The sequence below is a fragment of the Pseudophryne corroboree genome, chromosome 8 (genome assembly GCF_028390025.1).
Source record: "Pseudophryne corroboree isolate aPseCor3 chromosome 8, aPseCor3.hap2, whole genome shotgun sequence".
NCBI classification, from domain to species: Eukaryota; Metazoa; Chordata; class Amphibia; order Anura; family Myobatrachidae; genus Pseudophryne; species Pseudophryne corroboree.
Genome location: NC_086451.1, coordinates 386,835,902 through 386,848,487, shown reverse-complemented (window position 1 = coordinate 386,848,487; position 12,586 = coordinate 386,835,902). Strand labels below are relative to the sequence as shown.

General features: G+C 46.1%; 1 protein-coding gene across 3 annotated transcripts in view; it reads left to right on the top strand.

Moving 5' to 3' along the window:
* The window catches only part of LTBP4 (latent transforming growth factor beta binding protein 4), a 411,741-nt gene that overhangs the window by 122,990 nt on the left and 276,165 nt on the right, over positions 1 to 12,586 (top strand). For all 3 annotated transcript variants that reach the window (XM_063937673.1, XM_063937672.1, XM_063937671.1), the window contains exon 4: positions 9,308 to 9,504. In XM_063937673.1, the coding sequence (XP_063793743.1) occupies positions 9,308 to 9,504 (197 nt within the window). The remainder of the gene's footprint in view (positions 1 to 9,307; positions 9,505 to 12,586) is intronic.

Sequence of the window (12,586 nt, the reverse complement as noted above, 5' to 3'; positions counted from 1 at the left end):
CGTGGAATACCAGGACTTTGTTGATGTATTTTCCAAGGGCAATGCGGACATTCTGCCTCCCCATCGGCCTTATGATTGTGCTATTGAGCTAATTCCTGGTGCCACATTGCCAAAGGGAAGGTTATATGCATTGTCCGGACCAGAAACTGCGGCCATGAATGAGTATGTTAAGGAGAGCCTAGGGAAAGGATTTATTAGGCCATCTAAATCCCCTTTAAGTGCAGGCTTCTTCTTTGTGGAGAAGAAAGATGGATCACTCAGACCTTGCATCGACTTTAGAGCCCTAAATAAGATCTCAGTTAAAAATACTTACCCTCTGCCGCTGATTTCTGTCCTCTTTGATCAGCTGCGTTCGGCTGTGATTTTTTCTAAGATTGACCTGAGGGGAGCGTATAACCTCATCCGAATCAAGTCGGGAGATGAGTGGAAAACGGCGTTCAGTACTCAGTCGGGTCACTACGAGTATCTGGTGATGCCGTTCGGCTTGTCTAACGCTCCGGCAGTTTTCCAGGATCTCATTAACGATGTGCTCCGTGATTTTCTTGGAAGATTCGTGGTCGTTTACTTAGACGATATCCTGATCTATTCTGACTCTATTGAACAACATGTTACCCAGGTGCGTCAGGTACTTCAAAAATTACGTGAAAATCACCTATATGCCAAGCTGGAGAAGTGTGAGTTTCATGTCACGGAGGTATCCTTTTTAGGGTACATTATTTCCCCTCGGGGATTCTGTATGGAACCAAAGAAGCTCCAAGCCATCCTTAGTTGGGCGCAACCCACCAACTTAAAAGCAATTCAGCGCTTTTTAGGGTTTGCGAATTATTATAGAAGATTTATTCATTCTTTTTCCGACCTGGTTGCTCCCATTGTGGCACTGACTAAGAAGGGAGCGGATCCTACCAACTGGTCACGTGAAGCTGAGTTATCCTTTCAGGCCTTGAAACAAGCTTTCGTCTCAGCCCCAGTCCTCAGACATCCCAACCCAGAATTGCCCTTCATTGTTGAGGTTGATGCCTCGGAGGTTGGAGTGGGGGCTATCCTATCCCAGAAGGATCCGGACTCTCTAGAATTACATCCTTGTGCCTTTATGTCCAGGAAATTCTCATCCGCTGAATCCAACTACGATGTTGGTAACCGGGAGTTACTGGCTATTAAATGGGCTTTCGAGGAGTGGAGGCATTGGCTTGAGGGAGCAACACATACCATTTCAGTATTGACTGACCACAAAAATCTTCAGTACATCGAATCAGCTAAGCGGCTGAATGCCCGGCAGGCTCGTTGGGCTTTATTTTTTACTCGTTTCAAGTTTATTATCACCTTCAGGCCAGGTTCCAAGAATACCAAGGCGGATGCCCTGTCACGCAGTTTTCTTCCAGTTCATAATAACAGTCCTGTTACTCCCATACTTCCGTCTTCAGCCATTTGGGCAGGCCTCACACAAGATTTATTTACCCAGTTAAAGCAGCTTCAACATCAAGCTCCTGGGAATACTCCTGCTGGTCGTCTTTATGTCCCTGAGTTTTTAAGAGCTACTGTTTTGACTGAGTTTCACGATAGCAAAGTTGCCGGGCATCCGGGGATCTCTAAGACTTTGGAATTAGTCTCCCGCTCAGTATGGTGGCCTGGTCTTTCTAAAGACATTAAGGAGTTTGTTTTTTCTTGTCAGGTCTGTGCACAGCATAAAGTTCCCCGTTCCTTGCCTATCGGGCAACTTATGCCCTTAAATGTTCCTCTCAGGCCATGGTCTCATATTTCCATGGATTTTGTGGTAGACCTCCCTCTGTCAGCCGGATTCCGAGTCATATGGGTGGTAGTGGACCGTTTTAGCAAGATGGCCCATTTCATTGCTCTTCCCCGACTGCCATCTGCCAGGGATTGGCAGTTTTGTTTCTCCGCCATGTTTTCAGACTTCATGGGTTACCCACTGATATTGTTTCTGATCGGGGTCCACAATTCATTGCACAATTTTGGAAGTCTTTTTGTGCCTCATTAAAGATGAAATTGTCTTTAACGTCCGGCTACCATCCCCAATCCAACGGGCAGACCGAGCGAGTTAATCAATCATTAAAACAGTATTTGCGTTTGTACTCAGCCAAACTCCAGAATGATTGGTCCGAGTTTCTTTCTTTGGCGGAGTTTGCGTACAACAATTCTTGTCATTCCTCCACTAATGTGTCTCCATTCTTTTCAGTTTTTGGTTTTCACCCCAGAGCTAATTCTTTTTTTCAACATTCCTCTGTCTCCTCGCTAACCTTAACCTCTCATCTCAGACTCATTTGGAGAAAAGTGCACCTTGCTCTCAGAAAAGCGGCATTTCGAGAGAAAAATTTTTCTGACAGGCTCCGGCGGCCTTGCACTTTTAAGGTGGGAGATAGGGTATGGTTGTCGACTCGTAACATTAAACTTCGACAAACCTCAGCTAGATTGGGCCCCAAATTTATTGGACCATTTCATATTATTAAAAAAATCAATCCAGTTGCTTTCCGGTTACGTTTACCAAGAGCTCTCCGGATCGGAAATACGTTCCATTGCTCCCTGTTGAAACCATACGTTTCATCCAGTAGATTTCCTCGGAAGATCTCTCAGGGGAAATCACCAGTAGATGTACAGGGTCATCAGGAGTTCTTGGTAGAGAAGGTTCTCGATTCCAAATTGTCCCGGGGTCGGCTTTATTTTCTGGTGCACTGGAGAGGCTATGGTCCAGAAGAAAGGTCTTGGGTCCTGGATAAGGATCTCCATGCCCCGAGGCTCAAGAGGGCATTTTTTCGTGAATTTCCTCGGAAACCTGGCTTTAGGGGTTCCTTGACCCCTCCTCAAGGGGGGGGGGGTACTGTTAGGCGCCGGGGTCCGCTCGTCGCTGCGGCCCGGCGCCTAGCAACCAGGGACGCCGTGCGCGTACAGCCGCCGGCTCCCTGGCAACAATAGACGCCGGGCGCACGGAGCCGCACGGACCCTAGCAACGGGGACGCCACTTACGGACTGCGTTCCCCGTTGCTGGGTTCAATTTAAATAATGAGATGTCTGTTTTCCTGGCCATGCAGCTTGGCAGCTGTATGGCATTTAATCCAATCAGCCTCCAAACAGCTGATTGGAGGACTCCCTGTTAAATACACTTCCTGGGCTTCTCACAGACGCCGGTAATAGCTTCCTGAATGCTGAATCTGTTTGCTGAAAGTGTTTCCAGTCCTGCTGTATCCGGTCGTTCCTGTTCTCAGTTGTCCTGTACTCGGAAGTCGTCATCTGTTCCTGGAGTCCTGACTGAGCACCTTTGAACATCCAGTGGTGTTCGTGAGTCACGGCGCAGCCGTGTGTTGCGGCTTGGGCCGCTTAATTATTTATCATTTATTATTTGTGTTCCGGAGCTTTTGCGGAGGATTCCGCTCCCACAGATCCACTCTGGTATCCAGCGGTGCTGGGTAGGAGTACGGACTAGTGGATTTTGGTTGTCCTTTTCCCTGGCGGGTTACCGCACATACCTCAGGTTTAGTCAGTTAGCTTGTAGCCCCTGGCCTGGTTGTTTAGTCAGAGGGCCCCTTGTTATCACCCTGTCTCGGATTTCCCTTTGTCTCCCATTAAGACCTGAGGGGGCATCGGAGTTGGGCAGACATAATCCGCCCTTCAAACGCGGCTGCCATGGGCTCAAGCAACCATAGTCTCGCAGGGGATTTCTGACCACACGGGCGAGACAACGGAGTTAGGGCGCCAGGGGCTACTTTCTATTCCCGCTCCCTTCCCCAGCATTCCGTTCCAGTGCTCCGGTCCTTGCAATAGGACCACCTCAGACCAGAGTGCTGGAATCATAACATTATTACCGGCCACACCAAAACTTAAAATTAAACAGGGTTTGATTTTTTCCCTTATTCAGTTTTGTAAGGTTTGTCGGCCTCATGAATCCCACTGGTTTAGGGCCAAATCCTGGCCAGCTTCTAGTTAGCCAGATTCAAGAACTTACTCAAATGGTTCAGGATCTTTCCCTTCGGGTGAAGTCGCAGGAAGATCTTTTACGAACTTCCCCGAGGGTAGTTCCTGAACCGAAAATGCACTTGCCTGACCGTTTTTCTGGTGATAGGAAGCAGTTTTTTAATTTTAAAGAGTCCTGTAAACTTTATTTTCGTTTAAGACCTATCTCCTCAGGTACTGAATCTCAGCGGGTCGGAATTATTATTTCTTTGCTCCAGGGGGATCCCCAGACCTGGGCTTTTGGTTTAAAAGCAGAGGATCCGGCATTGTTGTCTGTAGACGCCTTTCTGGGGTCTTTAGGGCTTTTGTATGATGACCCTGATAGAGAGGCATCCGCCGAGAGTCAGTTACGCGCTCTCAGACAAGGTAGAAATCCTGCAGAGGTTTATTGTACAGAGTTTCGCCGTTGGTCGAACGACTGTGGCTGGAATGATCCAGCCCTGCGCAGTCAGTTTCGCCTCGGCTTATCTGAGTCTATAAAAGACAGTCTCCTTCAGTATCCCGCTCCTGAGACTCTCGATAAACTCATGGAGCTTTCTATTAAGATTGATCGTCGTCTCAGAGAGCGGAGGGCTGAAAAAGGAGCACCTGTCAGATCTACTCCGTGTGTATTTTCCATTCCTGAGGACATAGAGGAGCCCATGCAGATGGGTCTCTCCAGGCTGTCTCCAGAAGAAAGAGCCAGAAGGCAAAACTCTGGTCTTTGTTTGTACTGTGGGGGTAAGGGACATTTTGCCCGTAATTGTCCGAACAAGTCGGGAAACGCCTCGACCAAGTGAATTGTGAGGGGGTTCACTTTGGTCTGCAGCTTATCTCCTCGAATAACTCCCTGTTAGTCCCAGCTAAAGTTTCCTTTGGCAGCCTCAGTTCTTCGGTGTCGGCTTTTGTTGACAGTGGAGCTGCAGGGAACTTTATGGACTTAACGTGGGCCAAGGCCTTAGGTATTCCTCAGTTAAACTTGGGTAGGTGTGTCACCATGCATGGTTTAGACGGTAGTCCCTTGTCCAATGGGGTTATTTCCCTCTGTACACCCCCTGTACTACTTACGGTAGGAGCTCTTCATTCCGAAAAGATTGAGTTTTTCCTTACCCATTGCCCAGCAGTTCCAGTGGTTCTGGGTCACCCTTGGCTGGCCTTTCATAATCCCATCATTGATTGGCAGTCGGGGGAGATCTCACAATGGGGTACCATCTGTAATAAGGAATGTATTACGTTTCCCGTCAGAATAGCTGCTGCCATTCCCGAACCCATTCCCGTGGAATACCAGGACTTTGTTGATGTATTTTCCAAGGGCAATGCGGACATTCTGCCTCCCCATCGGCCTTATGATTGTGCTATTGAGCTAATTCCTGGTGCCACATTGCCAAAGGGAAGGTTATATGCATTGTCCGGACCAGAAACTGCGGCCATGAATGAGTATGTTAAGGAGAGCCTAGGGAAAGGATTTATTAGGCCATCTAAATCCCCTTTAAGTGCAGGCTTCTTCTTTGTGGAGAAGAAAGATGGATCACTCAGACCTTGCATCGACTTTAGAGCCCTAAATAAGATCTCAGTTAAAAATACTTACCCTCTGCCGCTGATTTCTGTCCTCTTTGATCAGCTGCGTTCGGCTGTGATTTTTTCTAAGATTGACCTGAGGGGAGCGTATAACCTCATCCGAATCAAGTCGGGAGATGAGTGGAAAACGGCGTTCAGTACTCAGTCGGGTCACTACGAGTATCTGGTGATGCCGTTCGGCTTGTCTAACGCTCCGGCAGTTTTCCAGGATCTCATTAACGATGTGCTCCGTGATTTTCTTGGAAGATTCGTGGTCGTTTACTTAGACGATATCCTGATCTATTCTGACTCTATTGAACAACATGTTACCCAGGTGCGTCAGGTACTTCAAAAATTACGTGAAAATCACCTATATGCCAAGCTGGAGAAGTGTGAGTTTCATGTCACGGAGGTATCCTTTTTAGGGTACATTATTTCCCCTCTGGGATTCTGTATGGAACCAAAGAAGCTCCAAGCCATCCTTAGTTGGGCGCAACCCACCAACTTAAAAGCAATTCAGCGCTTTTTAGGGTTTGCGAATTATTATAGAAGATTTATTCATTCTTTTTCCGACCTGGTTGCTCCCATTGTGGCACTGACTAAGAAGGGAGCGGATCCTACCAACTGGTCACGTGAAGCTGAGTTATCCTTTCAGGCCTTGAAACAAGCTTTCGTCTCAGCCCCAGTCCTCAGACATCCCAACCCAGAATTGCCCTTCATTGTTGAGGTTGATGCCTCGGAGGTTGGAGTGGGGGCTATCCTATCCCAGAAGGATCCGGACTCTCTAGAATTACATCCTTGTGCCTTTATGTCCAGGAAATTCTCATCCGCTGAATCCAACTACGATGTTGGTAACCGGGAGTTACTGGCTATTAAATGGACTTTCGAGGAGTGGAGGCATTGGCTTGAGGGAGCAACACATACCATTTCAGTATTGACTGACCACAAAAATCTTCAGTACATCGAATCAGCTAAGCGGCTGAATGCCCGGCAGGCTCGTTGGGCTTTATTTTTTACTCGTTTCAAGTTTATTATCACCTTCAGGCCAGGTTCCAAGAATACCAAGGCGGATGCCCTGTCACGCAGTTTTCTTCCAGTTCATAATAACAGTCCTGTTACTCCCATACTTCCGTCTTCAGCCATTTGGGCAGGCCTCACACAAGATTTATTTACCCAGTTAAAGCAGCTTCAACATCAAGCTCCTGGGAATACTCCTGCTGGTCGTCTTTATGTCCCTGAGTTTTTAAGAGCTACTGTTTTGACTGAGTTTCACGATAGCAAAGTTGCCGGGCATCCGGGGATCTCTAAGACTTTGGAATTAGTCTCCCGCTCAGTATGGTGGCCTGGTCTTTCTAAAGACATTAAGGAGTTTGTTTTTTCTTGTCAGGTCTGTGCACAGCATAAAGTTCCCCGTTCCTTGCCTATCGGGCAACTTATGCCCTTAAATGTTCCTCTCAGGCCATGGTCTCATATTTCCATGGATTTTGTGGTAGACCTCCCTCTGTCAGCCGGATTCCGAGTCATATGGGTGGTAGTGGACCGTTTTAGCAAGATGGCCCATTTCATTGCTCTTCCCCGACTGCCATCTGCCAGGGATTGGCAGTTTTGTTTCTCCGCCATGTTTTCAGACTTCATGGGTTACCCACTGATATTGTTTCTGATCGGGGTCCACAATTCATTGCACAATTTTGGAAGTCTTTTTGTGCCTCATTAAAGATGAAATTGTCTTTAACGTCCGGCTACCATCCCCAATCCAACGGGCAGACCGAGCGAGTTAATCAATCATTAAAACAGTATTTGCGTTTGTACTCAGCCAAACTCCAGAATGATTGGTCCGAGTTTCTTTCTTTGGCGGAGTTTGCGTACAACAATTCTTGTCATTCCTCCACTAATGTGTCTCCATTCTTTTCAGTTTTTGGTTTTCACCCCAGAGCTAATTCTTTTTTTCAACATTCCTCTGTCTCCTCGCTAACCTTAACCTCTCATCTCAGACTCATTTGGAGAAAAGTGCACCTTGCTCTCAGAAAAGCGGCATTTCGAGAGAAAAATTTTTCTGACAGGCTCCGGCGGCCTTGCACTTTTAAGGTGGGAGATAGGGTATGGTTGTCGACTCGTAACATTAAACTTCGACAAACCTCAGCTAGATTGGGCCCCAAATTTATTGGACCATTTCATATTATTAAAAAAATCAATCCAGTTGCTTTCCGGTTACGTTTACCAAGAGCTCTCCGGATCGGAAATACGTTCCATTGCTCCCTGTTGAAACCATACGTTTCATCCAGTAGATTTCCTCGGAAGATCTCTCAGGGGAAATCACCAGTAGATGTACAGGGTCATCAGGAGTTCTTGGTAGAGAAGGTTCTCGATTCCAAATTGTCCCGGGGTCGGCTTTATTTTCTGGTGCACTGGAGAGGCTATGGTCCAGAAGAAAGGTCTTGGGTCCTGGATAAGGATCTCCATGCCCCGAGGCTCAAGAGGGCATTTTTTCGTGAATTTCCTCGGAAACCTGGCTTTAGGGGTTCCTTGACCCCTCCTCAAGGGGGGGGGGGTACTGTTAGGCGCCGGGGTCCGCTCGTCGCTGCGGCCCGGCGCCTAGCAACCAGGGACGCCGTGCGCGTACAGCCGCCGGCTCCCTGGCAACAATAGACGCCGGGCGCACGGAGCCGCACGGACCCTAGCAACGGGGACGCCACTTACGGACTGCGTTCCCCGTTGCTGGGTTCAATTTAAATAATGAGATGTCTGTTTTCCTGGCCATGCAGCTTGGCAGCTGTATGGCATTTAATCCAATCAGCCTCCAAACAGCTGATTGGAGGACTCCCTGTTAAATACACTTCCTGGGCTTCTCACAGACGCCGGTAATAGCTTCCTGAATGCTGAATCTGTTTGCTGAAAGTGTTTCCAGTCCTGCTGTATCCGGTCGTTCCTGTTCTCAGTTGTCCTGTACTCGGAAGTCGTCATGTTCCTGGAGTCCTGACTGAGCACCTTTGAACATCCAGTGGTGTTCGTGAGTCACGGCGCAGCCGTGTGTTGCGGCTTGGGCCGCTTAATTATTTATCATTTATTATTTGTGTTCCGGAGCTTTTGCGGAGGATTCCGCTCCCACAGATCCACTCTGGTATCCAGCGGTGCTGGGTAGGAGTACGGACTAGTGGATTTTGGTTGTCCTTTTCCCTGGCGGGTTACCGCACATACCTCAGGTTTAGTCAGTTAGCTTGTAGCCCCTGGCCTGGTTGTTTAGTCAGAGGGCCCCTTGTTATCACCCTGTCTCGGATTTCCCTTTGTCTCCCATTAAGACCTGAGGGGGCATCGGAGTTGGGCAGACATAATCCGCCCTTCAAACGCGGCTGCCATGGGCTCAAGCAACCATAGTCTCGCAGGGGATTTCTGACCACACGGGCGAGACAACGGAGTTAGGGCGCCAGGGGCTACTTTCTATTCCCGCTCCCTTCCCCAGCATTCCGTTCCAGTGCTCCGGTCCTTGCAATAGGACCACCTCAGACCAGAGTGCTGGAATCATAACACTAAGTTAAGAGTAATGTGTGGCCTTTGTGGCAGTTTAAGGGTCTCAAGTACTTCCCTCGCTGTGTATTAGGTTGCCCACCACTGAACTAATACCAGTGCTACTGATGTCAGTGGGGTTTGACAACGCAATTGTTTAACTCACCTTACGGTGCTAATGACATCAAGGTTCAGCCACATCTCTTTTCCTGAGGAAAAGTAGACAAGTATGATTTAATTGTTGTAGTTAACTTATTATTCATAAATAAACATTTACTGCAGGTTTATATGTTATTGACTTTTCCAGTGTACAGGAGCTTCAGTATATACTGCAGAAGAAGGGCTTAGTGACGAAGGATAAGATGGCCACCTTACTGGCTAAGCACCTGGAATCACAGAAGAGCCAATTGGCCAAAGATAGCTGGAAGGAGAGACATCGGACACCCAACTCCATACGGACCCCTAGAGGAGAATTTAATATTCACAGGCAGATCCAGAAAAATGGTGAGCAAAATGTTCCATATTATTTAATTAATTAATTGATTATTTCATTTATTTATTAGCAGTTTCTTATGTAGTTTACCAAATTCTGTTGCGCTTTACAACTGGAAACAACAGTAATAAAACAAAACTGGGTAATAACAGACAGTCATGGAGGTAGGAAGGCCCTGCTCGCAAACTTACAATCTATAGGGAAGTAGGCATTGATACACAAGCATATGTGTTATCTATTGTATAATGGTCCACCAGATTACAAAGGTTACTGGGCTGTATGATAATTTTACTCAGCAATGTTGGCCTGCGGTTAGGAGGATAGGAAAGTGAAGAAAGTGAAAATATGTGAGGATATATGTGGACTGTACAGTGGTGATGTAATTGGACAGGGAAATTTATGAAGGTTATGTGGGTGGTTCTGGAATTTGAGCTGCCTGAAGAGGTGAACTTTCAGGGAAAGCTTGAAAGTTTGGAGCCTAGAGGAGAGTCTTATTGTGTATGGGACGGCATTCAACAGAGTAGGTGCAGCCTATGTACTGCAATCGTGAATGGGAGCAAGTAATGATGAGAGACGCAGATCTTGTGCAGAGCGAATAGGTCTGATAGGGAGATATTTTGAGATAAGCGAAGAGATGTACTTTGGTGTAGTTTGGTTAATGGTCTTGTGTGTGAGTAAAAGTATTATATATTGAATACAGTAGACTACAGGTTACCAATGGAGGGACTGACAGAGCGGATCCTCAGACGATGAATATCTCCAGTAAGAAGACTATTGCAATAATCAATGTGGGAGCTAAAGAGAGCACATTATGTAATCCATTCTAGAATTATGCAATAAGGCATTCTCTAGAGCAGAGTTATTTTGTGGTTTTACAGATGTTGCAGAACAGTAAGTCCCAGGATGTTCCCTGCCTTGCTGAGCATTGCCACGTTGCTTATCTCTGACGTAGAGCACAGTGCCTTGCATAAGACTCATTAATAAAGCTTCATTAAGGTGCTGAAGCATCATTGCTTGGTTTGTTTAGCCAGTCCATTACTGCCCGCACTATTGCATGCCTAAACACATTTTTCTTCTTTTCTTTTTTTAATGGACTGAGTAAAAATAATACCCCTGCTGGATGGTGTAAAACTTGCATCTACTGTGCTACATTACAAATGAAAGGCACATTGACCAATCACAGCGACTTCAGTCTGATTGGATAAATCGAGTGAAAGCCACTACTTGTGTGAGATAAACACATTTTATTAATTAAATGCATCAATGCAAAGATCTTTGCAGTGTAATAAACGGAGAATAAAAAATAGCAAATGAATAGAAATCCATGGAGATTGAAAGCCTGGGCTGTTTCCAGGTAATGCGGAAGTAAGAACAGCATGAGATCCCCTGCAGAAACTGCACCCAGCGTCCTCTTTAGATGTGGCCTACACAGAAAAGCCACATTGCAAGGGGTGAATTACACTGTACTTCCAGATGGGCGGGGCTTTAACTGCAACTTGATTGATACTTAAATGTCCCCTGCGTGCACTGCACATGTGGGATAAATCAGAGCAGAATTTTACACCTCAGAGTTGGACTTCTCACAACTGTAATGAGGCCCGAAGCATCATGTCACCAATAGTAAATTGTAGAAACATAGATCCTGATGTGTTGTAGTGGACTGACTGGTTTCCGCGTGGGTGGACTAGTTTCCGCAATATACAGTAAAGTATATACTCAGGTGTAATCTGGGTATAATTAGCCTTAGCTAAACAACAGAATTTGAAACCGCACTAGACCTGTGGAAAGTGACCACAGACAATTTCAACTCACTAGGAGTTACTCAATAGTGTCTAAACCAATAGCTATTTACTACAATGCTCCCGTGCAGTATTTGTATCTGTCACATGTTACCTATAGACTTCATGTTAGACTCCATTTTATGTCCCATACTTTAGTATAGGTAACATGTGACAGATACAAATACTGCACGGGAGCATTGTAGTAAATAGGTATTCTTAGATTGGTGCACTACAGGTACCATATATCTGTAGATAAATCCATTCACAACATATTTTTTGTGCCTAAATCCGCAAATTAGCAGTATGAACACGGTTTATCAGTTATTTTCCTATATCTAAACGCAGAGAGACCTGTGGAATCATTATATACAAATCTGTGATTATTTCTCATATATATATAGGTACTCACTCTCTCATTCCAGCAGCCTGGCTACTCTGCAATGTCATGCAGCAACAGAGGGCTCTGAGCAGCAATATTGGAAAAGCAGAATTGAGACCTCTACTTGTTCTTTTTCATACCGAAGTGAGGGGAATGGGCCCCTCTCATCCCGATATTCGATGCTGATAGCAGATATTGGGAAAGCAGAAGGTCCAACCCTTCAAGTACCTCGGTACTAATTCTTCTCTTTATCTTATTTGGGTAACTGTGTGATTTCTTTTCCATGTGGGGCAGTACGGATGGTGTAATGGTTAGCATTACTGCCTCACAGCACTGAGGTCATGGGTTTGATTCCCACCATGGCTCTAACTGTGGGGAGTTTGTATATTCTCCCCGTACTTGCGTGGGTTTCCTCCGGGTACTCCGGTTTCCTCCCACAATCCAAAAATATACTGGTAGGTTAATTGGCTCCCAACAAAATTAACCCTAGCATGTATGTGTGTGTGTGTACATGTGATAGGGAATATAGATTGTAAGCTCCACTGGGGCAGGGACTGATGTGAATGACCGAATATTCTCTGTACAGTGCTGCGGAATTTGTGTGCGCTATATAAATAACTGGCAATAAATAATAATAAAATGTATGCACTCTCTCATTCCAGCAGCCGGGCTACTCTGCAATGCTTTAGCAACAGAGAGCTCTGAGCAGCAAAATTGGAAAAGCAGAAGTGGGTACCTCTATTTCTTCCATTCAATACCGTGGTGAAGGAGGCAGGCCCCTCTCATCCTGACATTCGATGCTTTAAGCAGATGTTTGAGACAGCAGAAGGTCTGCACCTTCCAACTCCGGTATTCTTTTCTATCTCATTGGGGAAAAAAATTAATGGGAATTAATTTCAATACTGAATCTAAAATACTGATATAGGATATTCA